The sequence below is a fragment of the Cynocephalus volans genome, chromosome 15 (genome assembly GCF_027409185.1).
Source record: "Cynocephalus volans isolate mCynVol1 chromosome 15, mCynVol1.pri, whole genome shotgun sequence".
NCBI lineage: Eukaryota > Metazoa > Chordata > Mammalia > Dermoptera > Cynocephalidae > Cynocephalus > Cynocephalus volans.
In genome coordinates, this window is record NC_084474.1 from 77841547 (window position 1) to 77868376 (window position 26830).

Genomic DNA, 26830 nt, shown 5'->3' on the forward strand with positions numbered 1-26830 from the left:
AAGCAAGACGGCAAGAGTGTGGGTGTCAGCTCAGGTCTCTCCTCCTCTTCTTGTAAAGTTACCATCATGGCGCTCCACCCTGATGACCTTATCTAATCTTAATTACTTCCCAAAGGCCCTACCTCCAATCAATATATGAATCTGGGGATTAAGTTTCCAACACATGAAATTTGGGGACACATTCAAACCATAGCACCTGGAATCCTGTTAGAAATGCAGATTCTCAGGCTCTATCCTCTATCCTTGTACTATTGAATCAGAAACTGTTGGAGGTAGGGTCCGGATGTTTCTGGTTTAACAAACCCTCCAGGTGATTCTGATACATACTAAAGTTTGAGAACCACTGGCCTAGAAGTTACTCTAATGAAATTTATTTTAATAGTTATATTTTTAAAAATTATCTGTACTTGGAATGTCAGTAGTTGGCATGTGAGCTTATGTTTCTAAGGCAGTGATGTTTGACACCTGTGCTTTTGTTTATTTCAATATTTCAACATACTTTTTTTGTGCTCTGACTTGGAACTAAGTGTGAAGAAAAGGTTTGCTTTGTCCAACTCAGTCAGCTACACTGGATACATTCTAAATCAGCAAAGATTACAATTAAAGAATGTGCATGGTGTTTGCAAACCTTTCACATCAAGCTTCACTGAGCCTCAGGAGCGACCAGGGGAAACATGTGGGCAGGATACTGTTCCCTCACCCCTAGCTCTATATTAAACAGCTCAGCTTTCATCTGTTTTATATATCAGGCCTGGGTAAACTGTCATTTGAGATGAGAGTTCTGCTGACAGATAATGACAAAATAAAAGAGTTGGAAACTACTGTCATAGAGAATATAGAAGTGGAGGCAGTTGCAATTTAAACCTGGGATGAATTGTCAGTAAGGCATCCCTCATATTTTGGGTAATTACACCCTGGCTTGGGGAGACAGTATTCAGAGTTTTGGCAAGCTGCAGGTCTGGCGTGAAGGGATAGAATGGCAAGACAAGGACAAGCAGAGTGGGTTCTGGCTTGCTTTGGGCCTACCCACAGACAGGTTAGCAGGGCATGGCAGCCAGGCCTGGCCCAGCCAGTGCCCCCACTTTACCTCATCCTCTCCCTGCAGGAGCTACCTGAGAATGAGCTTCTGCACCCACCCCTGAGCATCTGCGTGGTGGACTGGAGAGCTTTCGGGAGGAGCACCCTCGTGGGCACCTATACCATCAACTGCTTGAAGCAGTTTTTGTGTAAATCCAGAGAGCCCCTTGCCCTCCTCTCACAGGTGGATGGAACCCAAGCTGGGCAAGGTAGGAAGCTCCTCTTGGATTCTGGGGTCATGATAATAAAGTCGTGGTGCCTACAAGGTGCTTACTATGAGATCCGGCTCAAAAAAGATGCCCCACAGTCGGGTGACTGGGTGGATCTTCTGCTCCTGTAGTGCCCTCTGCCAAGTTCGTACTTTAAGACTCCCATCAGGGTCAACTCCTCTAAGAAGCCTTCCTTGAATATGACTTAAGCTCTCTCTAGCCTCTACTCCCTGACATTGCACGGAGCTCTGTGCTTGATGCATTTTAGTTTTTTCCGTCTTGGATCTCCGGTCACAGAGCTAAGTTAAAGAGTTAATTGCACTTCTCACCCCCATGCCGAGCCATCAGCACTGGTCTGCTCCAGGCTTCTCTCGCACTATACCCACCATCCCTCTACACTTCATTCCCTATCCCTGCTCCCAGTCCCTTCCACACTGGAGGCCCCACACCACCAGTGCTTGTAAAATTTAATCCATTTAACCCACATAAATGATATAATCTTCATTTAGTTTCCTACTCTTTTCACTCAACGTTATGCTTCAAGACCCATCCATATTCCTGTGTGGACATTCCTATTACTGCTACCTGCTGCATCTACTACACTTTACTGTTCCTTTCCCCTCATACTGGAACCCTCGGCTACCTCCAGCTCCCCACTTCCACGATGCTGTGTTGAATATTCTTGTGTGTGTTCCCCAAGGGAAGATGCTGTGTGGGAATTTCTCTGGAATGTATCCCCTCCAGAAGTGAGACTGCCGGGTCACAGGGAATGTGCACATGTCATTTCATTAGGTACCCCCAGAGGGCGCGCCACAGAGCTGTCCGGGTCTACACCAGATCCGCACGGGTCTGCACTCCCACTGTTACTGCATCGGGAGGGAGCCCCATTTTCTCCCTCCTCAGCAGCACCACCTGTCATCCAACTTTCTGGGGTTTTGGTTCAGTGTGGCTTTGGTTTTGGTTTTTGCTACTCTGTGGAAGTAAAGTAGTATCTCATTTTTATTTTAGCTTGAATTGCTCTGATTACCAAGTCTGCACATCTCTTCATATCCTTGCTGTCATCTTAATCTTCCCTGCTGTGATTTGCTTGCTTACATTCTTTGCCCGTGTTTTATGGCTTTCCATTAATTTTCTTTTCGATTCCCAAATTCTTCGTATATTGTAGATGTTAATGTCCTGTACATTGTGGCTATTGCTCATATCTGCTCCTAGTACGATAACTGCTAATCTTGTCTATAATCCCCATCTTTGGGCAGAAATCTTTAATTGTGATGGAATCAGATCCATTCATGTTTTCAACTTGGTGGTTTGTACCTTCACAGTCTTGTTTAAGGAACTCTTTCTTGCCTTCGTCACAAAGATATTATCTTATATTTTCTTCTATTAGTTTTACAGTTTTAGCTTTCACATTTAGATATTTAGTCCATCTGTATTTGTATATGATTTTAGGTAGGCATTCTGCTGCATTTTTCTCCATATAGTGCACCCTTTTTTCACCAAAGAGTTCATTTCACTAACCGGTCATTTCCTTCCCCATTGATGTGTACCGTCGTCTTTCACTTAAACCGAGTCGCCCTATTTCTGACCTTTCTACTCTGTCCTATTGGTTTCTTTATCTCTGTGCACAGCACTGAGTTGATACCTGTAAGACTTTGTTGGGTTGAATTCGCTGTTGAAAAGTCAGCAACGGGAGGAGGGAGAAACTCTAAAGGCCACAGCAGTCATGGAGGCTCCCAACTGGGAAATGTTCATAAGTGTTGAATTCTACCATGTGAATGGAGAGAGGAAGACCTTTGGCAGCAAAGGACAGTGTTGTGACCTTTCTATGGCATCAACAGCCCAGTTAAAGATCAGAAAAGCCCAGGGACATACCCCTGCTCCCTCCCAAGCACAGGTACTCATGTACCCAGAGTTCTGCCTACACTTGGGGGTTCACAGACCTCTGGAACCTCTAAAATCTCCCTGAATTAACACACGGTGGGAGGAGACAATCAGCGCAAAGGACCTGTGCCCTATACCTTGATTTTCATGATACCAATGACCACAATTGATTAAAATTACTCTGAAAGATCAGTAATTAGCACAACCACTTGTTGATTACCTGTTATGCACCAGATGCCTTGTGCCTTATGTCATGATCTCATTTTACTCCCCAGTGAGATGAGTAGTTTTACTATCATTTTACAAATAAAGAAAGTGAGGTTCAGGGATGTTAGGAACTTGCCATATTTGAATCTGGATTTGTCTGATTCCTAGTATTAAGTTCCTAGGATGTTGCCCTTTATTGCAGCCCCGTTGCCTGACCTGATGTGCTTTTCTTTCAGCTATGTCAGATTCACTAGTAGCCACTGAGTCCTCCGGACCGCTCAGCTCCTCCCAGGATCCCCCGACAGATCATGTCTACGTGGATGTAGAGTCACCTTCCACGGTGGTACCTGACTCAGCCCAGGTTCAGACAGCCGTCCTGGTTGACATCCCTGACTCATCCCCTATGCTGGAGCCTGAACACAAACCTGCAGCCCAGGAACCACCAAAAGGTGGAAAAGTCAAGGTCAGCATGTAACTCCTCTTCATATTTACAAGACTCGTGGGAGTTAGCATTGGAGGCTCTGAAGACTCACCCTCCACCTGCCAGCTGTTGACCATGGGCAGGCAGCATCACATTTGTGAGTAGCAGTTCCCTCATTTGTAAAATGAGGATGATAAGGATACCCACTTCACAGCATTATTGCAGGATCAGATAAATCAACATATATGAAATTAAAGTCAAATGTGAGAGTAGTATTTAATCGAACAGAAACTCGTCTTATTGCATTAACTTGGAAAGACAATGGTTTCTTCATCAGGCCTATTACACAAATATTTACAGCCTACTTTGTACAGGGTCATACAAGGCCAAAAAAAAGATTTTCTTTTGGAATCTAAAGAAGGGTAAGATGGACATCTTCAGTAAGCTGAGATTCTGGAATGGAAGATGGAAAAGTGCACAAAGAACCACAAAACAAGGAGACAGTTAATCTTTCTAAGTCGTAAATTTGAGTGCAAAATCCTGGTTTATCCCTTGACTTAAAGGAGAAGGCAGTTTTAAGAAGGTCCTAAGGAACTGCCTGGGCAGCAAAGCAGAAATAAGTCAGAGCAGGATAGGTTAACAGACTCAGGCTGTTCCCATCCCATCCACGCTCAGCGACCCTCTGTGGCCCTCGCTGGCTTCTCTCCCAGGTTCTCCCGGCATTGCACCTGCCACTTCATGTTGGAATTCTCAGTTTCAGTGTGAGCCCAACCAGGTCAGAGAGGGTTTTTCGACATCCCTGTATCCTCTGCACTCAGTAGAGTGCCTGACACACGGGGTACTCGAGAGGTGTCTGGGAGAGAGAATGGGTCATGGAAGCCTGAAGAGTCTTGCACCACAGGCTGTCTTCTCCCGCAGACACCTCCTTTCTGCCACGTGAATCACACGTCTCCTCCCATCCCATCCTTCTGTTGTAGGTGTCCTTGATTTGCACCTGCTCAAAGCAGAAATGAAGCTAAAGGGGAATTGCCTATGTTATGTCACTCAATCCTCACGACAGTGAAGTAGGCGGGTATTATTGTCCCCAGTTGAGGAAATTCAGAATCACAAAATTCATGCTAATTTAGTTCTTTCCCTTTTTTTTTGTTTTTTGTTTTAGAACAATAATCATTTATTACTATTTAAGGGTCTGTGGGTCCCCTGGGCAGTTCTGCTGATCTGAGCCAAGTTCGGTGATCTTGGCTGGGCTTATTCACGGGTCTGTGTCAGCTGGCAGGTTGGCTGGGGCTGGCTGGTCTAGGAGGGCCTCACTCACACACCTGGTGGTTGTCCAGCTTTTGCCTCAGGGCAATGCAGGGCTGGACAATCCCAGGTCTGTCTGAAGTCACCCCCTTTCTGCTGTGCCACGTTGTGTCGATAGTCTGCTACTCGTTGCATGCATTTCTCCTCTACTGCGCTCTAAGCCTCCTGAATGTGGGGCTGTGTCAAACTCCCCACATGTCCTGAATGTCAAGCACAATGTCTCACATCTGCTCGGTAAATATTTGCTGAATAAATGAATGGATGAATATATTATTCAATTTTTATTTATCGAAGTGATACAGGGAGCTGCTGCCACAAAAGCAACGGATGCCTCTATCCTCTTCCCAGTGGGTACCTATACGTCCTCTTCCTCAGTCGGCCAGTCAGCCACCGGCATGCAGCAAAACAAGGCCTAACTAATAACCCGTCCCCATCCCTTGTCAGGATACCAGGAAATCTTCCCGGAGGTCCACTAAAAGGAGAAAGAGGACCATAGTGGATGAATCTGCTGAAAACGTCATTGACTGGTGGTCTAAGTATTACGCCTCCCTGCAGAAAGCACAGAAGGTAAAATCTCCTCCGACTGTGACACCAAACGACTCAACAGGAAAACATGGCACCTTCTCTGCCTCCAAATTCCACATATCTTCCTTTAAATGCCATTAGAAGTAGGTCCTACCCAGGTGTGGTTCTACTAACTGCAGAAGAGTAAAAATCCTGGAAGGACCTGGGATCCTGAATGACAAAATCCTCATTGGATTTTGGATGCTGGAGCTGGCTCTGGGACACAGCTGGCTCTGGGACACAGGCTTCATTGTAGATGCAGGAAGTCTGCTCAGTCCAGCCTGGCACCTGGAGAACCTGTCCCCAGTCAGACTCAGGGTGGTGCAGCAGGAGAAATAGGGTCTCTGGACAGGTGGGCATTCATGATGGGGGCTTCAGGTGCACCTGGACATACCCAAGTCAAAGGGCCCCAGGTTTCCAGCAAGATTCTAAGCTTTTATGGGAAATCATCAAAGTAAAGGCAGATGTCTTGGCCTCGGCAAATGGCAAGAATCGGTGGGTTGCCAGAGCACAACAGGGCCTCGTGTACAAAGAACAAGACAAGGATCGAGTCACAAAGCTAGAGAACCAGTGGGGGGTGGGTCTGGAGATTCAGGCAAAAGCTCAGTGATAGACTTTGGTGAGATTTCTCATCCCCAAGGAAAAAAGAAAAAGAAAATTAGTCGGATGTAACCACATATTCAATTGAATAGAAATTCTTCTAATTCTTTGGTTTGAAAAGACTGTAGTTTCATCTAGGACTATTTCACAAATATTGATATATAGTAAATAAACCAAATCTCAGTCCCTGCCTCCATCCGCCTTTTGCTATAGCGGATACTACCACTTCCTGTGAGTTCTCAGCCCCTTACCTTTTCTTGATAACCTCCCCGATCCCTGGGTATATGCCAGCAGGCAAAACTCATAGTGCAGACTAAGGTGATGATCCGTGGAGGTGGAAAATGTGGAAAGAGAGCTTGCTGTCCCTGTGGCTGGGAGGAGACTACACACAGAGCACAAAGATATCTTGTCTACAGCCTGCTGACATTTTTCTTGGATGGGTGGGCACCTCTTCTCTAGGGCATAGGGAAGGGTATCCCACTGCACTTATGGCCCAGACCTGCATGGTGAGGCTTTATTTTGGGGAGTGCTAGAAGACTGTTTGAATATCCTTTTAAAGAATGCGGAGGCCTAGGATAATTGAATTAGAACTGTTAGCAGTCAGGATTAATAAATTAATAAATTAATGGCAGTGTCAATAATCCTGTGTCCCTCTTTTTCAAAGGCAAAGGAGAGCAATCCCAAGGAGAAAAAAGGCAATACAGGTAAGTAGCTGTTCTGGGGACATTTGGACATAGGATAGGGCCATCGTAGTGAGAAAATTATAAAGCAGAAGCCATGGGAAGTATATTAGAGCTTAACTCCCTCGTTTCCCAAGTGAGGAAAAATCTCAGGAAGATAACACCACTTGAAAAAGGTCATGTAGCTATTTGAGCAGGACTGGGACCAGATCCCAGGTCTCCTGAATATAGTTCAGGGCTGAAATTGACCCTTTGGCTCATGTCCCTACACTGACAGTCTGAATGTGGAAACAGTGGAGTAAAAATAGAAGCAAGCTGGATGATGGGCCAGAATCAACAAGATAAACTTTAATAGAGGTGAGTGTAAAGACCTGAATTTAGGTTCCAAGATGCAGTTTACAAGGATTGGATAGATCTGGTTTGGCAGAAGCTTAAATGAAAGAGGCCTCGGTTTTGAAGTGACCACAAACTGGATACAAGTCGACGTAGGTCTTGACCTGAACACAACTATTTCAGGTGACACTGATTCGAGTATAAAAACAGAGCCAGGCTCAGGTCCTCAGACCCCTCCTAATCGGCACATTTAATTCTAAGACCACCCCCATGACATAGGTAATAGCATCTTCATCTTGCAGATGATGAAACACAGGTACAGAGAGGTCAAGTAACTTGTCCAAGATTACACAGCTAGAAAACAGCAGAGCTAGAAGCCTATCTCTAGTGGTATTTTTCCCCAGAGCCTGCTGCTAAAAATGACTGAATAATCTCACTCGTGTGACTTCGTGCAAGACCCTTAACATATGTGAGCCTTATGTTGAACTTAATGAATCTCAATTTCCTAAACAGTTCTGAGAGGAAGTATAGCTAAGAGCTTTGCGTTGATCAAATCCTGGGTCTGTTCTTTGCTAGTTGGGTGAATGGGCAAATTACTCACCCTCTTGTGCTTACTTTAATGAGTTCTTATATATACCAGGACAGGCCAGCACATGGCCTGGACCCAGGGGATCCACTGGCATTGCATTTCTGTATGAGTGGCATCCCCTGTGGTCATGCAGTGCACCAACTGCAGGGCTGCGTATGGCAATCCTACGGCAAAAAGTTACTATTTCTTTTTTTAAAAAAGAGTCAGACACATGGCAGAGCAAAGCGAAAGAGGGAGCTTGGCTTTGTTCCTTCTCTAACAACTTCTACTGAATATCCACAGAGGCAAAACCAGACGAGGTAGTGGTAGATGTGGAAGATGGCCCCAAGAAGAAGAAAGACAAAGTGCCCAAGAAGAAACTCAAAGATGATGGCATCCCCAACCTGGCCACCTTGCAAGTGTGTGGACACCAGTGTCTCTGCTGTGGGTGGGCTAGGAAGTGGAGCAGTGGGGTTCTGTTAGTGCTTTGGTCAACTGCAGTAATGTCTTCATTTAAACTAATTTACTTTGTTTTTGTTATAATCATTGATGCAGAGAAGTAACATTAATAAGCATGTAAACTGAGACAATGGAGCTTGCTCATTTTCTGTTTTCTACATCCTCACGTTGAGGAGAGGCATGACTTACATTGTTTAGCCTGGACCTGGCAAAATAATTTACAGTGTGTGATTTCTCCTTGGCTCAGTTCTAGAAGCTTGACCTCATCATGCAGATGTGTACAGACTCAAAGCAGCAGGAGCGTTAACTCCAGCTATCATCTCCATTAGACCAATCTTCACATTAGTCAGAGGGTGTTAGCTAGAGGCATATTTATGGATATGAAAATTTGGAGTGAGAAAATTACATACGTTGATATACATAAAAGTAATTAATTTGGGGAAGTAATTTGGATTAGAAATTTGAATAATTTAATTATGGTACCAAACCTAAAACTCGATTTGATTTTGCATTTTTAAAGTGTATATATAATTTCCCACTTGGAAAATTCATGTCCACATGCATTATAATAAAAACAAATATTCCATCACATTGTATGTGTTAAGAATTAGATGCTAAATGAACATTATTGAATTGAATCTCCTTAAAGTATTATAGTCTATATCCAACAACCAATAACATCAATTAGCTACAAAAAAGTCTGCCTTATTTAAACCTATATATTTAAAATATGTTTTGGCTTAGCTACAGTTCTTGGAATTTAAAAGTTTATCAAAAAGGTTTCATAAGGGCCGGCCCCGTGGCTCACTCGGGAGAGTGCGGCGCTGGGAGCACTGAGGCCGCGGGTTCGGATCCCATATAGGGATGGCCGGTGTGCTCGCTGGCTGAGCGCGGTGCAGACCACACCGAGGGTTGTGATCCCCTTGCTGGTCAAAAAAAAAAAAGTTTCATAAAATTCAGAGTAGTAGTGAGTTCCAGGAATGCTGAGCCAACCCCTGTATCTTATTTTGCTAAGGATCAATTAACAGTGGCTTCTTAGATTTTTCCAAGGGACATATATCAAGGCTGGTCTTGGCATTTCTCCTTAAATCAATCCTTCTCCCTCTTCTCTAAAGATATACAATGGTGATCTCGAGAGTGAATTCAACAATTTTGAAGACTGGGTGAAAACCTTTGAGCTCTTCAGAGGCAAGTCTGTGGAAGATGACCATGGTCTTGATGGAGACCGAGTCATAGGAAAGTTTAAGGCAGGTTCCAATGTTATCCTTTTTATTTGGCTCGCCCTGTCCATTAACATCAGCTATAACTCTGTTAATAATTCTGTTAATGGGATTGTGGTGCAGGGTGTGTGTAAGGAAAGGGCTTCATCTTTACTCGAGACCCTCTTTAGAACCCCCACAAGACCTAGCCCCAGTCTTTTGAGATATTTTGGTTTGTGGCCAGTGGGTTGGAGCTCCGCCTGGTGGAAAATAAGGGGACAGAGTCATTACCTTAAAGGACCATGGAATTTTACTCTCCACCCTGACATAGCTAAGGTGTGATTTGTGCAAGCCTGCCAGTGGGACAATTAAACTAATCAAACAAATCAAACCTTTCATCTGGCAGACTTATTGTGTCAGTGTCGTAAAGTACTATAAACCTACTGCATGCTGAGCCCTTTTTATGCAGTATGGTATGTTGTAAATAGCATGGGTGTTGCAGTTGCCAATCTGGATTTAAATCCTGTAGTACTGACTAGCTGCATGACCTGGAAGAATGTACTTCACCTCTTTGAGCCTTAGTTGCTACATCTAGAAATAAGAATACTATAGTTAGGATAAAATGAGATAATAGGGGAAGCACCAGCACAGTAACCCCCATGTAAAAGTACTCGGTGTCCCATCTGTTATGTTCTTCACATGACAGTCCTACGAGGAGGATGTTAATGTACCGACACCAGTTCACCGGTGTACCATGTAGAAGCTCAGATACAAGCAGGTTTTACCTGAACTGCTGAGCACATCCAACTGGCAAGGGAAGCAGCAACCCAGATTTTGCTGATTCCCAGGCTGTGATAATTTTCCCAGCACTATGCTCTCTGTGGTTTTCAGTGCAACATAGGACCATCTTGTTTCAATGGGTTGCACTTTGTGGTTCCAGGGCTTGTTCTGCATCTACAAAAGCCCCGAAGATTCTAGCTCTGAGGACAGCAGGCAGCTGAGAATCCAGCAGGGGATTCCACCCAACCACCCCATCCAAGTGCTGATCAGGGTGTACATTGTCGCGGTGAGCCATCTTTGTTTGCTCTGAGGGGGTGTGTTAGGCAGCTCAGGCTGCCATAACAAAATACTACAGACTGGGTGGCTTAAACAACAGAAATTTATTTTCTCGCAGTTCTGGATGCTGTAAGTCGATGCTCAAGGTGCTGTAAGGGTTGGTTTCTGGTGGGGACTCTCTTGCTGGCTTATAGATGGCTGCCTTCTTGCTGTGTCCTCACATGGCCTTTCCTCTATGCACACGTATGCAAAAGAGAGAGAGAGGGCACTGGTACCTCCTCTTCTTCCCATGAGAAAACTAGCCCTATCATATCAGAGCCCCACTGTGATGACTTCATTTAACCTCAATTACCTTCCTAAAGGCCTTATCTCCCAATACAGTCATATTAGGGATTAGAGCTCCAACATTTGAATTTAGGGGGCGCACAATTCAGTCCATAACAGGATATGAAGATCGGTCAGTGACATGGACGTTTCCTGGATTTTCAGGGAAAATCCTTCCGAGCATATAGGACTGCACTGTGTAGTTTTATCTGCTCGCTGTGGTTGCCTCCGGGCAGGAAAGGGAACCAACTAGAACCAGAGCAGGAAGTTCATGGGCAGGACCGAGGGAAGAACAGGCAGAAGACGGCAGCTGCCACTGTGAAATTCTTCCCCCAAACTATGTCTCGGCACTGCTGCAGTCAAAAATTTTATTTTAAATGTATTTCCAAGAAAAATGTTATCTCCTCTAGGCTTCCGCCTCTCTGATAGTGAGAGCACAAAACTTTTTAGTTAGGAAACTTTTTGACCTGATTGCCAGGAAGCTCAGGGCCAAATGTGACACTCAGTCAAAGCAACTCTGTGAACTCTGTGGTTCATGGATTTATTCTCCTCTCCTGACCTTGGACTTGATTTGCATAATTGCATTTGATTGCAGTAGTCTTATTTTATATGAACGCTTTGCCTACATTGCCTACATCGCCTACAGCCTTTTTATGAAACATAAATGAAGCACAAAATAAAAATGAATTGTTCTTTAATGCTAAGGGAGAACTTTCTTCCAGCATGCAGTTCTCAGGTCGTAAAGAATCACTGACAATGCTGACTAGTCTATGTTAAGTACCCGCCCACAGGATAGACTAGCCTTTTCAAGATTTTGTTCAGGAGGCCACCTGTGTCTCGGGGCATGATTAATATGCATTCCTCAGGAAACATACCAGGCATTCAAATAAATTCAAGAAATAATGCATATAATAATTCATTTCCCCTTTCCAGCTCCTGACATTCATAAAGCTCATCAGGGATCTGAGAATTCCAGAAGCAAAGAAACTGATTTGACTATTGAATCTTTAGCAGTATTTCCTAAACTTATTGCTCCGTACCATTTTCCCCCCTACAAGAAATCCTACAGAACTAAGGTTCTATGGGACACAATTTGGAGAATCTAGAAATAGAGAACATGACTAGTAGGAAGGAAAGGGATAAATTTCTATGGGTTACAGAGATTGGAGAAGGATTTGTCTCATTCATTTATTCATTCAGCAAGTATCTGCTTTCCACTGGGGAGATGACTCCAGAGAAAGTTGAATTTGGGAAAAGCCAATATTTCAGTTTTAACAGCAAAATGGAGATGCTAAGTAGAGGTTCTTAACCTTGGCTGCATGCCAGAATCATGTAGGGAGCTTTTCAAAATCCCAAAGCTCAGGGCCCATTAAATCAGAATAGCTGGAGCCAGAACTCAGCCATCAGTATTTTGAAAGCACCCAGGTGATCCTGTGTGCAACTGATGTTGAGAACCACCGGACCAAAGGAATTTTCTTTTCCCTCCCCAGGCATTTAATCTCAGCCCAGCTGATCCAGATGGGAAATCAGATCCCTACATTGTGATCAAGCTTGGCAAGACAGAAATCAAAGACCGGGACAAATATATCCCCAAACAACTGAACCCAGTATTTGGAAGGTCAGTGGCCATCTGGGCTATGTTGTATTGTTTTTTCTGCATTCGCTCCTGCTGTGTTTCTGTGGTGTGTGTGCATGTGCGTGCGTGTGTATGTGTGCATGTCTTAAGTAAAACGCTGGCAGGAGGTTAAATGCTGACTCCTGCCCTTGATACCTTTTCTGTATTAGTCTGTTTCTGTTGCTTATAACAAAATACTTAACACTGGGTGATTTACAAAGAAAATAAAATTTATTGCTTACAGTTTCTGAGGCTGAAGTTCAAAGTCAATCTGGTGGTGGCACCAGTGACCTGGGGGTCTCGCATTGCAAGATGGTGGAAGCAGAGAGAACAGAGAGAGAGACGGACTTTATCTCCTTTTAAAGCCCTCAGAACCACACCTCTGACCACCATTTTTAATCCATTCACTACTGCACAGTCCTACAATCCAATCACCTCTCCAAGGCTCTATCTTTTAATTACCATAATAGGATTTCCCACCCTCTAAAAAAAGTCACAATGGGGGCTACGTTTCTAATACATAAAGCTTGGGGGACACAATTCAAGCTTCAGCGAGTTTTGCGGGGACATAATTCAATCCACTACAATACCAGCCAACCAAACCTGTGTTCATGGAGAAGGGTCAAATTCTTTCCATGGTCCCCTCAGGTAATCCATGGTAGTCTTCATACTCATAGTTTCCAAATAACCATTCCCTAGATTTCAGATTTAGGAGGCACCTTGAAGAGTCATCAGATTCAGCCTCCTGCTTTTGGACAGAGAGATTTCCTTTTTACAAACAAAGCAACCAATGTCTGGAGAGGTTAAGAAATGTATTCAAGTTCACACAGCTCATAATTGGAGGAGAAGGGGCCAAATGTTTGGCCCATCCTATCATTTTGCCACTCATTTGAGGTGACCCCTGAGGATAAAAGTTGAACTGCATCCCCCAGCTGTGTTTCATTTGCCTGCAAAGTGTGAAAACCTGTTGCATTTGTACATGTGCAGGTGGACTGGCACCACCCTCATCGGCAGGGCGTGTCACACACTGGTGCTCCCTGCTTGGAGTTTGTGCATGTGGCTGCCATTGATTTTAGAATCAGAGCCACCTGGGTTTCACTCTGCCACATACAAGGTGTGTAACCTTGCGCAGATGGCTTGACCTCTCTGACCCTCGTTGCCCTCATCTGTAAAGCGGCAGTAGTGACCCCTGGCGCTCAGCCTGTTAGAAGATCAGATACGTGAAGCACCCAGCACGTTGTCTGTGCCAGCACGCAGGAGATGCTCAGAACACAGCAGCTCCCTTCCCTCCTTCCTGCTAATCATCTTAGCAGTGGATTCATCTTAAGTGCATCATTTCTTTTTTCCTGAGTGACTAGGAGCGTGGGATAACATCTCCACTGGCTTCATTTAAATTCGTTTACACGTCTGTGATTGCAGCGGACTCTCTGACATTTGATCACCACTGCTCTCTCACATTTCACTGCTCCTGAGGCAATGAGGCAATAAATGATCTTGCTGTGCAGATTAATAGGAACAATTAAAAGGATGGTGCGCTTGCTCCCCGGATGCAGAGATGGCCTTCGTCATTACCTGCCAGTTCCGTAACTAGAGCTTCAGTTCTCAGAGTGCATGGCGGTCACTTTTTATTAGCTAAGTGCCATGAATTAGACTGGTTTTATCACCCCTGTTATGTGGCTGTGGCAGCCACAGAAGTGGATAGTGGAATATTTCCTGCTGCCTCTGGCATTGCAGGGCCTCTTCCAGGAGCTCTCGGGTGTGCAGATGCTTTGTACTTAATTGTTGTTCAGGGACAAAAGTTGTGGGCTCAGTCCCACAGTGTTCCAGCAGGAGGGCGGAGGGCTCTTGTGGCTGACCTGGAGTCTGGTCATGCCTCGCCATTCATGTGAGGAGGTCACAGCCTCCACCCCCGGTGCCTGGGACGTCTGCCTGCTTTACTTCCTTCCTAGCCTCTGACATGGATGGATCTGTTGATGTGTTTATTGGTCTATTGGTTGGTTCCTTCCGAAGACCATGGGGGAGTGTCTGTTCCATGCCTCTCTCCTGGTTTCTGGTGGTTTGCGAGCAACCACTGGCATCCCTTGGCTTGTAGACACATCGCTACAACCTCAGCCTTCATTCTCCCTGTATCTCTTCACATCCTCTTTTCTCTGTGCATATCTGTCTCTGTGTCGTGTCCCCTTTTCATAAGGACTTCAGTCATACTGGATTAGGGCCACCCTAATGACCTCATTTTAACTTGACTACCTCTGTAAAGACCCTATTTCCAAATAAGGCCACATTCTAAGGTACTGGGGGTTAGAACTCCAACATATTTTGGGGGACATAATTCAGCCTATAACTACACACACTCACATACACACACACAGATTTAGTGCACGGAATTTGTTTACATGATCATGGGGGCTGCCAAGTCTGAAATTCATAGGGCAGGCCGGCAGCTGGAAACTCTCGGGCAGGATCTAGTATTGCAATCCATGGGCAGAATTTCTTCTTTCTCAGGGAACCCCTAACTAGTTTTGCTTTTTAAGCCTTTTAACTGATTGGATGAAGCCTACCCGGATTATCAAGGATAATCTTCTTTTTAAGTCAACTGATTGTAGATGTTAACCACATGTGTGAAATATCTTCATATCAACACCTAGATTAGTGTTTGATTGAATAACTGGAGACTATGGTCTAGCCAAGTCAATGCATAAAACTGACTGTCACACCACAAGTAATTTGCCAGTGTTTGTTCTTCCCAGTCAGACAGTCATTTGATGACAGACCATGGGCCAGGTATTGGAGAAGTATAGAGGGGATATGATTCTATTTTCATGGGACCTAACCCCTCATGGAGGAGGAGGCATTAACCAGAAAATCAGATAAATATAGCTTGTGTGATGAATGTTATAAAGGAGAGGTGCATGGGCCTTTGAGCCTATATAATCAGGGAACTTCACCAGGCTGAAGGTCAGGTACTATGCCTAGAAGCTCCACAGATATGGAGTTAGGAGAACTCCTATCTGCACTCGAGTCAGCTAAAGAGCCATCTCCTTCATTCCTTACTGCCCCCCGCCCCAGACAGGAGTACTCGTAACACCCTACCCACAACTCTGTCCAAACCCCTGCCACCCCTTATTTAGCTATTTTCTTATCTGCCTTCCCTGCTGGAAGGAAATTGTGTTACTTACAAAAACCACAGTGCCTGACACATAGTAAATGTGTAATAAATGTCAAGTGAACAAATGAATAAATTAAAGAATGAATGATGAATGAATGAATAAAGGAGAAATGAGACGTTTTTGCTCTGAAGCCCAGAGGCTCTGCCTGCTTTCACCAAGTCTCAGTTTTTGCCCATTTCATGATGTATAATCTTTTCTCAAGCCACTATTGCATCTAGAGATAGTATCTCATTGACACACAAGTTGGTGTAAGCCTAGTTTTTCCCAGGGTGACCAGAAGTCCAATCATGGTCAGCTGTTTTTGTTAACTCTTTGAATGACTGCTCTAGTTAAAATTCAGACAAATTTAATCTGTGAGCACAGCTTGGGGAGAAGGACCAGAGCAATTGAGTCCTTGTCATGGTTTCCAGGGGCAGGTAAGCACTTAATAAGTCTCCTCGGTGGCAGCCATGGTGATGGCAAAGCTCAGAGATTGACGTCTGGAGGCTTCCTGGTGAGACGCCTCATGAATGTCAATTACAGTTCAGAATCCAAATCATGGAGCCCAGGAGACCATACTGTGCCTTGAGAGGAAAAACACATGGATTTCTTCCTCGTGTGGCAACATCCCTGGCCTGCTAGAGCCTCCTCAGTCAGCCACAATCACTGGAGCTGTCCAGTATCTCTGGTTTTTTCTCTCTGGGGAGGGTTAATTGGCTCCAGCTGTGCTGTATTGCAGTCCCCGCCACAGTGGAGAGCGAGTGTCCAGGCTAAGTGGATCTGACCAGGAGGTCAGCAGCTCAGAGGACGTGCAGGGAAGTACTGGGCCCACCATTCCCCTTCCTCCCACCGCCTCTGTCCCTTGCTCCCAGCCCAACCCATCCTGGCCCACAGCGGCCAGAGTCCAGAACAACTAGAGAAACACTGGTGTGTCCTTGATTTTGTTTGCAGAAAGACATTTTCCTAAAATGCAGGGTTTCGCTCAAAATTTAATTCTCACGCATCTGCTCTAGTGCAGGAACTCAGTAGCACAGATAATCCACTGTCACAGGAAACCTGACAGCATGGCTGTTCCTCGTGACACCTTGCACTGGTGCAGTATCGTGGGAAGAACACCTAACCAGGACCTAAGAAACACGCTTATCTCACATCAGCCTGATTGATGATCCTGGCCAACTCATTTGTATTCTCTAGATTTCAGTTTCCTTATCTGGAAAGTAAAAGGATTGGATATCTGTAAAAATGAGGGGAAGAAAACATTTATCGTGTGTATTTTCCATAGGCCAAGTGCAGGCTTCAGCAGTGCAGAGATATAAAAGGCAGGTCCCTGTTCTCAAAGGGCTCAGAGTCTTGCAGAGACAGCACTCCACTCCTGCAATTCTATGTTTTATGATTTTCCATCTTCAACAGGGTTTTCCTTTAAAATAAATCCACCTGCTAAAAAATAAAATAAAAATATAAACCTTTGGTCCCTGAAACAGCCAGCCACCAAAAGTATATATATAAAATATAAATAAATAAATAAATACATAAAAATAAATCCAGCTGGGTGTTCCTTGATGAAGCAACAGTGAAACGGAAGGGGGATGGCAAAATATTGGACACCAATTGAATACATGGAAGAACAACGTGTGTTTTATATAAAAAATATTGCATTTAACCACCTTGTTAAATTACAAAGAAGATGCTTATCCTCGTCTACACATAAGAAAGCTGAGAGGGATTAAATAACTTCCCCAAAGTTTTACAAACAGGAAGTTGCAAATTCACACCAACATTCAGTATCAGTCCTATTTGAGACTAAAACCCCTAGCTGAGGACTGCAAGACATTGTCCATAAAAGGGGAAATTGTTGGCTATTGGAAATTGACGGTACCTCGATGAGGAATTAAACTGAACAAATATCTGGTAAGTGTTAACTGAGCTGTTGAGTATGTAATGAGTTTATATGAACAGTAGGCTAGCTAAAAATGAGGCTGAGGAAACTTCCCTGTGTCACCAAACATTCTTGACTCCTGAAACCTCTGCTTGGACAACAGGTCATTTGAGATCCAAGCCACATTCCCGAAGGAGTCTCTGCTCTCTGTCCTGATCTATGATCACGACATGATTGGGACAGACGACCTTATTGGTGAGACCAAGATCGACCTGGAGAACCGCTTCTACAGCAAACATCGAGCCATCTGTGGCTTGCAGAGCCAGTATGAAATGTAAGTTCTTTCTCCCGTGGAGACACTGTTGGCGTTCTGAGGCTACAGTCTTCAGGGCTCTGGACACTGCATCCAAATTGTTCATCTCTAGGAAGGCCAGACCAGGCTTTACTATCTCACATGTGCTGCACATGAGCAGGTCTGGTTTGGGGAAAGTCTGTTCAGTACTCTTGAGGGTCACTGAGGATAGGGAGGCAGCTCGTTTAGAACCAAGGGCAGGCTCTTCAAGAGTCAAGAGCTGATTTGTATGTGTTCCCTTGATCAGTAGTGCCTGGTGGGCAGGGTTCCCTGGTGGGGAATGATGCTAGAAGAATAATTAACATAATAGAAATGCCAATATCCCAACTAATTATAACTAACACTTATGTGTGCTTTTGATAACCGAACACTTTACATGGAGTATCTCATTCACTTCTTTCAACACCCATTAAAGTGTTATCCCCATTTTACAAATGAGGGAAGAATGGACCCACCTCTCACTCTTTGCAACAATTTTGAATTCTGCTTAGTTTAAAAATATAGACTACTAGCTTTATTTTCTTAAAAGTTTGTTGTATCTGATAGCTTAAGAAAAAAATAATTGCAGCCGTTAAAATATAAAAACATTCATTAAAATTCCATGGTGTAATTTTAAAAATACTTTTCCTGTTACACATTGCAGCCATGTATCAAACTGTCATGTGTACGCCACAAATTTGTACAGTCATTATGCATCAATTTTAAGAAAAAGAAGTTCTGTGGGTTCAAACACCTCTATTTTCATAAGTTGATAGGTCATATAAAAGATTCTACAGATGTTCTCCATTGTGAGTAAAAGTACCTGATTAATGTAAAAAAATGTTTTATTGAATATAAAACAGCACATATTCATTATAGAAAACTTAGGAAATACAGACAGTACAAAATAATGCTCAAATTATTCTACCCAGAGATAATTTATGTAAAAAATTCTTGCATATTTCCTTTCTGTCTTTTTTCTATGCTGTTTTCCCCAAAAGTTGAACTTATACCTCCTCATGCAGTTTTGTAACCTGCTTGTTGCAATTACCCTTATATCATAAGCATTTTGTCATGTCACAAACTACTCTTTGAAAACATTATTTTAATAGCTCTATATTACAAGGGTACTTCAAAAAATTTGTAGAAAGATTCGTATTATCTTTTAATTCTAGTTTTCCACAAAATATTTGAAGTACCCTCATATTTTATTACTTAAGTTTATTATAAAATGATATAACCAATTTGTCTTCTTGAACTTTAGGGCATTTATGTTCTTTTTTACTGCTGCCATGAGCATTCTCGTACAAAAGCCGTTTCACACCTCTCTGATAATTCCCTCAGCAGTCATCCATTGATGTGGATTACTCTATTCAAAGGAATGCACATTTTAAGGACTTTTAATATATTTGCCCAATTGGCCCTTCAGAAGAGTTGTAGCAGTTCACACTGTCACTGTCAGAGTCTGACTGCCTATTCCCCCGTGGCATGATTTTCAGACAGTCTCCTTTCTCTCCTGCTCTTCCCTGAGCCAGGAAAGCCAGTTCAATTTGGGTCCCTAGTGGACGCACAAGCCTCCTGGGTATGCACAGGCTCTCCAAGTACCTGAGACGGCTCTGTTCAGAGAGGGTTTAGCTGCTCTCGCTCTGAAATCAGGGAAGGAAGCCACTGGCATCCTTTGTTCAGAAGAATTTCCCTATGAAGGACCTGCCAGGGAGGAGCAGAATAATTTAGTCAGGGGAGTTGCACTGAAAAGTTTCACAAATAAGACAAGAGTGCTTATTTCTGGGGAGGCCTGTGTGTGGCTCTGGACCTTTTCAAAATCCTCATATCTTTGACACAATGTAGGAATATTACTCTACAGCTTGATTTGTAAGCCACATTTTGATTTATTTAAATGCTCAAACAAGTTAAATTCTGATGAACTCAGTGTGCCAATGGGCAGAGGCATCCAAGCTTATCTTGGTGATGACTCTTAGAGAGCACTTCATTGCAAGTTAACAATTTTTAACCAAACAAGCTGGCCAGTTGGCTAAGTTGATTAGAGCAGGGTGCTGATAACACCAAGGTCCAGGGTTTGATTCCTGTACTGGCCAACAACAACAACAGCAACAAAAACAAAGATAAACAGCTAGTTTTTAAGGGAAGAAGGTGTTGGGAAGATTTAGAAACTCACTGCCAGGAAAATCACGGATTAGAGAAACAACACATCAAGACTTTCTGCCTGTGACATCAGTCTACAGTATGTTTTTTTGTACGGGAAGAGGAAAGAGGCAGAGAAATAGAAAGGATGAGCTAGTCTTTCCTCTTAGGATAAGAAGCAGCCCAATAGCTGTTCTGCTAGGGACGGAACAAAAACTGAACAAAAATTACCTGCGAAGAAGCCCATAGACACAGAAAGCAGATTGGTGATTAACGAAGGCTCTGGGGAGAGAGAAAGGTAACTGCTTTATGGGTACAGGATTTTCTTTTGGGGTGATAAATACTTTTTGGAAGAGATGGTGGTCATACATCATGGTGAATACACTAAATGCCACTGAATTGGTCAACTTTAAAATGGTTAATTTTGTTATGTGAATTTCACTTTAATTATGCAAAGGACTTTTCTGTCTAGCTACACACAAGTCCTGCCTTTCATGCACACTTTATATAAGAAGACGTGTTTGACCAGAAACGAAACAAAACAAAACAAAATCAAAAACACTTGCCCCAATTATAGAGAGAGCCAGGTCAAATTAGAAGGAAACTACACAGGTCATACTTGAGTGGCCCTTTTTATGGCAACCTCAGAGTGTGTCCTCCCAGATAGAAGACAGGCCTCACCCTACCTGTCCTTCCTCCACTTTTCAGAGAAGGCTACAATGCCTGGAGAGACACATCCAAACCCACTGAGATCCTCACCAAGCTCTGCAAAGACAACAAGCTCGATGGACCCTACTTTCACCCTGGGAAAATACAGATAGGAAACCAGGTCTTCACTGGGAAAACTGTCTTCACTGAAGAGGACTCTGGTAACTCTCTGCCACGTATCCTGCTGATGTCGCTCTTCTTTTGAAAATCCTGATTCTAGCGTTATTTGTGTCTAGGGGACAGTGGGTCATCTAATTATAGAAGTAATGCATGCTCATGGTCAAAAGTATGGACAAGTTAAGGGGGATAATGAAAATCACTCATCATCCCTAAACTCAGAGATGACCCCGCTGCATGCTGGAGTGTTTCCTTGCATCTGTGTGTGTGTGAATGTGTATATGTCACATTGTTACATAGTTGTAAATGTATTAGACACTTATACACATAGTTTTGTTCCCTGCCTTTTCTGTTTCCAATGATTATGACGATTGTCCTTTGTTCTTTGAAACAATCATTGATAATATTTCATTTTATTATTGTACCATTTATTTACCTTGTATTTGTTTTTGTCACTGTAGTGACAATTGATGCTACAATGAACTTCCTTTACATGTTCTTGCACATTTCTAGATCATAGAAGTAGAATTGTGTCAGAAGGCAGGCAATAGTTTTAAAATATAAAAAATTGGACACAACCCAATTACCCCCATAATTGTTACACCAATAACTCTTCTATTTTAGCAACAAGAAGTAGATTTTCCACATCATGAGCATCATGAGACAGATCGTGAAGATCCCACAGAGGCTTCCATAAATTCAGGATGAGAAAAAAAGCCATCTTTACTTTAGTGATACAGAATAACTCTTATATTGTTTCCCCTGTCCCTTTGACACTTAAAAATTCCCTATATATGGTTCAGTTCTTTTGATGCAAACAGCCCAATTAAGGACATGGTTCAGGATGTCCTGACACTGCTATGTTGACCTCCACCACTTTGATGCCAAGATTTCTTTGTTTTTCTTTCTTTCTTTCTTTCTTTTTTTTTTTTTTTAAGATGACCGGTAAGGGGATCTTAACCCTTGACTTGGTTCTGTCAGCACCACGCTCTCCACAGTGAGCCACGGGCAGGCCCCTTCCAAGATTTCTTTTCATCATGTCATTTAAACCCCAAGAACCTATAGAGGTTCTTGCATACAGAGTTATAAATATTTAGATAGTGTATTAATGACACACTAATGAATTTCTGTTGAGGAAAATTACTTGTTCACAGTATATTCTATTAAGCCAATTTAGTTCCTTGGTTAATATCCCACAGTTCATGATTAAACAATTACTATTTTTTTCCCACTAAACATCTGAAATTATGTTCACAAGCTCAGTTCCTGACTGATTAAACTTTACGAGAAAGATTTAATTCATTGATTACTTGTTCATTCCTATCAATGTTTACTGATTGTAATTATTGCCAACGGGAGATTTCTTTTGTGGACCTTTTTTAAAAGCTAAGATCAATTCTCCTATATCAAATTTGGCCATTCTAAACTTTGCCGAGAAGATTTTATTCTTTTAACAATTTTTTGTCTTCTTCTGTGAGTATTGTTTCCACCAGTCGTTTTTATCATGGATTACCTTCTTTAGAATGACAGGTCCAGTGTCTTTCCTGTGGGCAGTGTTGGTAGGAGGGAGATCCCAAGTGATGATGAGAAGACCAAAGGCATCGTCAACACACTGCACCCGTTTCACCACCTTCTTAAGGCCTCCCCGAGTCCCCAGGCCCTCTCGCATTGAGGTGGTAGCACACAGTTTTACATCTCCAAAAATATACGCTCTTCAGTATTTTCCAGCCAAGCTCATGATTCATAGACTCTGGAGGAATCTGATTTAGGGGTGAATGGAGCCCCCTACTACAGGACTCTGACTGCTCTCTGGGTCCTCTGGTCAACCCGTCTCATTTCCCTCTCTCTGAACTTTCCATCTCTCTCCTCTTCCCAACACTCTAGCTCCACCTCTTTCCATCCTTCCTTTTTCCTTTTTTCCTCTTTTGCTGTCTTTTCTCTCCCCCTGTTCCGTAGTATATTTAAGTGAAACTTTAAGGGAAGTGTTTAAAAATTCATCTGACAGCACATACTTGTCTCCTTGCAGAAACACACATCAGACAAGACTCTTTCTTTATCTTTCTTCCCTGCAGAAGAGACGGTGGAGTCTTATGAGCACTTGGCCCTCAAGGTTTTACGCTCTTGGGAGGATATGCCAGAAGTCGGATGTAGGCTGGTTCCTGAGCACATAGAGACTCGGCCACTGTACCACAAGGACAAGCCAGGAATGGAACAGGTAGTGGCCAAGACAGGTCTGGCCCCATTAGGTGTGTTCTTCCCCAAGGAATGTGGCTTTTTTCTGTAAGAGTTAATTTTGGTTGCCCTAGCCAGATTGGTTTTCATCCTGGGACAGTTGTGACCTTCTTTCCCCAGGGACATTTAGTAATGTCTGGAAACACTTTTGGTTGTCACAAGTGGGTGAGGGTGCTATTGGCATCTAGTTGGTAGAGGCCAGGGATGCTATTAAATTAAACCTCCTACAATGCACAGGACAGCACTACCTCCCCCACTGCCCATCCCAAACACTCACAACAAAGGATTATCAAGCCTAAAATGCCAATAACACCAAGATTGAAGAACCCTGCCCTGGCGTTAGTGTTTGACTTAGTATTTTGTTAATTTTATGATTTGCATTATCAAACTCTTTTAGAAGAATCCTGACAGTTGAGAAACTTCAAAATTCATCTTACATGCCCAAGACGTTCAAAATCTATCTGTAACCACACAGCTTAGTAACACCATACACACACGCACGCACGCGCGCACCCGCACACACCCCATGTTTTCCCAGAGAAGCAATGGATGGTGGCTTACCTTGAAAACCTGTCAAGAAAAAGCTATGTGTAAGGTCGCCGAGGAAGGAGACACTAGCCAGGTAAAGGAAGAAAAGATTTTATTAGCAAGTGGCAAGAAGACTTGCTGGCTGAGCCGAAAAATGGCGTCAGCACTGAGAGGTAGTTGGGTATCTCTTTTATAGGGTTAAGATTGGCATCTTGCCTAGCCTAGGAAGACAGTCACAATGTTCCATTCCAGGTACAGCTTGCTCATGGGAACAGAGACTTGGGGAGACAGAAACGTTGGGCTAGCTGGGGAAGCAGTTACAATGCTACACTCTGGGTACAGCCTGCCCAGCCTGCTCAGAGCAGAGACCTGGAAGAAGGAAACTTAGAGAAAGGAAACTGAAGGGTGGAGGTCTTTCTAAAAGTCAGGTTCTCGGTTCCAGGGACCTAACATTGTATGAGAAGAATAACTAGACAGCTGGGTTAGGAATCAGAAGGGAAGACAAGATAAGCTTTGTTAAGAGCCTTCCTTGTACTAGGCCCTTTATATAAATTATCTCACCTGTTTACAAGGACCACAGAATTGTTTATCTGATCTGGGGCATTTTGAGAGTGAACAAGGGCACTGTTAATAATTGAGCTGGCACAAGGCACACACAGCAGGATTTTCCTGGATGAACGGGTGTGTGGTCACCTTACTCTTGTGCCTTAATACAGCCTCATGAGGGGCTCCTATCCCAGCTGTGGACTCACTAACTGTAGGACTTGGGCAAAGCACATGAGCTCAGTTATGATGGGACAGGAACGCCTGCCCTGCTATCCCAGCAGTGCTGGGGTGTAGACCTAGCGATAGCATGTGTGGGATAGAGACTTGAGAGGGTAACCATTTTCAGATGTAGAAGCTTATGATTGTTTCCTGAAATTTAGTACCAGATGTTTCAAATTTTCATTTTGCCAGTCAGATGTAGTTTTTTGATTAAGGGTGAATATTAATGTATCTTTAGAGAAGAAATCATCTCTAGTACTCTGTTGAATTTCTTCTTTTGTTCCCAAATGCTAAACCTCTGCTTACATTGTCCCTTCCCCTGAAAAGCCTCCCCCCCAACCAAATCCCCTCCCTCTTCCAAATCCTCCATATCCTTTATGCTCTGGTGGAAGCCCCATCTCCTTCTTATAAAACCTCCCCACCAACCCAGCCTTCACTGATCACTCCCTTCCTTCCTGAGCTGACAGAGTACTTCAATGTATACAACAGGGTCGAGCATGGAATCCACCAGGCCTTCTCCCACCATGCACTCTTAAGTCCCATGCAACAGGGTAAAGTCTGATACATGGAATTCAAGGCAATGAATGGGAGGTCCTAGTCTGCCACTACTTAGTCACAGAACTTCAGATAACTTTGTTGACTTATCTGGGCCTTGATTTCTTTATGTGTAAGACACAGACTCAGCTGGGGTGAGCAGTAACAGATAATCCATGTTACAATATATTAGCAACAATGAAGCATGATACTTGGTATATAGTATTATCATCTTTTAAATCCTTAGCAGTTTGTAGAAAGAGCAGGGTCTCTGGGGTCAACAGACAAGGGCTGAATGCAGACTCTGCTATGTATTGTCTATGTAAGCATGGGCAAGATGTTTTCTCCTCTGCCAAATGAAATTAACATCTACCCAGTAGGAATGTTACAAGTGTTCATGAGATAATGTGTGTCAAGTGTGTAGCTCTGTGTCTACCACATAGGAGGTGCTCAATAATGGTTTGCTTTCCCTTCCCTGCTCATAATTTATGCTTTGGCTACTTCCTAATAAAAATGTAAATCCGCCCTTGTCAACAAATATGCTACACAAGTATGAAGGTGCCAAACTATACCTAATACCCATTTCTAGTAAAGGGATCTTTCTAAACCACGAATGGTCGATTCCCTGTGCCTCTCCACCCTCTCCCAAAGCTAAAGGAGATCTTCTTTTCTTAACAAGGGCCGCCTGCAGATGTGGGTGGACATGTTTCCCAAGGACATGCCTCAGCCTGGACCTCCCGTTGACATTTCACCAAGGCAACCCAAAGGGTGAGTCAGCAGCAGCCCCACCTTTGGGGAAAGAGACCGTGGTAGCCGACTAAAAGATCCTGACATTTGATCTGGTGTCTGATAGGTTACCTCACTGATAACCATACCTCACTTTCCACTTGGCCAGTCACAGCAGGGGGTGGGGGCGGGGGTGATGGCAGTGTGGTCGAAGTGCTGGTCCTCATCTATGGTTGGGGCTTCTGAGCTTCAAGTTGCTCATCTGAAAAATGTTGGTTAATAGAAGGAGTGTCTGCTCAGAGTAATTCACGTCCATGGTGACCCTGAGGTCTCCAGCTAGGATACTTGGTTCTGATGGAACCAAGACCTTGAGTGCTGGTGTTCTGAACTTGGCAAACTTGAGGAAGCTTACAGACCAAAAGCAATACTAAAATCACACAGACACCTGTTGACTCAGCCTCCAAGTGGTCAATGTCTAACGCTGCCTCCTCTCACCCCAGGTATCAATTGAGGGTGATTATCTGGAACACTGAAGATGTCATTTTAGAAGATGAAAATATCTTCACAGGCCAAAAATCCAGTGATATTTATGTTAAAGGGTAAGGTCATTAACAAACTTCATCCTCCTTTTCTTTCCCCTTCTCACGTCTTTAATCTCTAAGCAAATCTATGCCTCGTGGAAAATACTTCCAACATCCCACAGGAGGAGCTCGTCTTACTTTGTTAGATAGGGCCAGTTTCTTTGTCAAATATTTGTCTTATTTGGTCATTTTGCTAAGAATTATTATCTTATGGAAATATTTTTCCTAAGATAATCTTATTATGTAAACATCTTTCAGTTAAATGTTAGATACCTAAACTTTTTAAGTGACATTCAAAGTATATCTAACTTTAAATAGTAGAGAGATGTGGTTCTAGTAATGAAAGATTAATCTGTATAACAGATTGTAAAGCTAATGCAAAAACTAAAATTTTGACCTTCCTGTTTGCTGGTGCTACTGATAAAAAAGATACTAACCTAGGAAGGACCCAGGGAACAAAGCATTTTATGTCTTTCTCTTATATCTTGACTCTACTTCCTTTTAGCCACAGTTCGGGAGGGGTATGAGGTGGTAGAGAATCAAAAGAAAAAGTGACTTAAGTCTGTGCCTTAGCTAAAACTAATCTCAGACGTAGTAAGCTAGACTCAGCCTCATGCTGACATCTCTTTGCCTATCCCAAGAAAAAAAC

The 26830-nt window shown here is 43.3% G+C and overlaps 1 protein-coding gene across 1 annotated transcript in view; it reads left to right on the forward strand.

Moving 5' to 3' along the window:
• The window catches only part of FER1L6 (fer-1 like family member 6), a 127007-nt gene that overhangs the window by 80717 nt on the left and 19460 nt on the right, over positions 1–26830 (forward strand). The window contains exons 24-36 of the mRNA XM_063079710.1: positions 1106–1286; positions 3611–3837; positions 5542–5664; positions 6926–6965; positions 8146–8261; positions 9417–9548; positions 10441–10566; positions 12371–12498; positions 17681–17851; positions 20699–20859; positions 22888–23030; positions 25554–25642; positions 26101–26199. Coding sequence (XP_062935780.1) covers positions 1106–1286; positions 3611–3837; positions 5542–5664; positions 6926–6965; positions 8146–8261; positions 9417–9548; positions 10441–10566; positions 12371–12498; positions 17681–17851; positions 20699–20859; positions 22888–23030; positions 25554–25642; positions 26101–26199 — 1736 coding nt within the window. The remainder of the gene's footprint in view (positions 1–1105; positions 1287–3610; positions 3838–5541; positions 5665–6925; positions 6966–8145; positions 8262–9416; positions 9549–10440; positions 10567–12370; positions 12499–17680; positions 17852–20698; positions 20860–22887; positions 23031–25553; positions 25643–26100; positions 26200–26830) is intronic.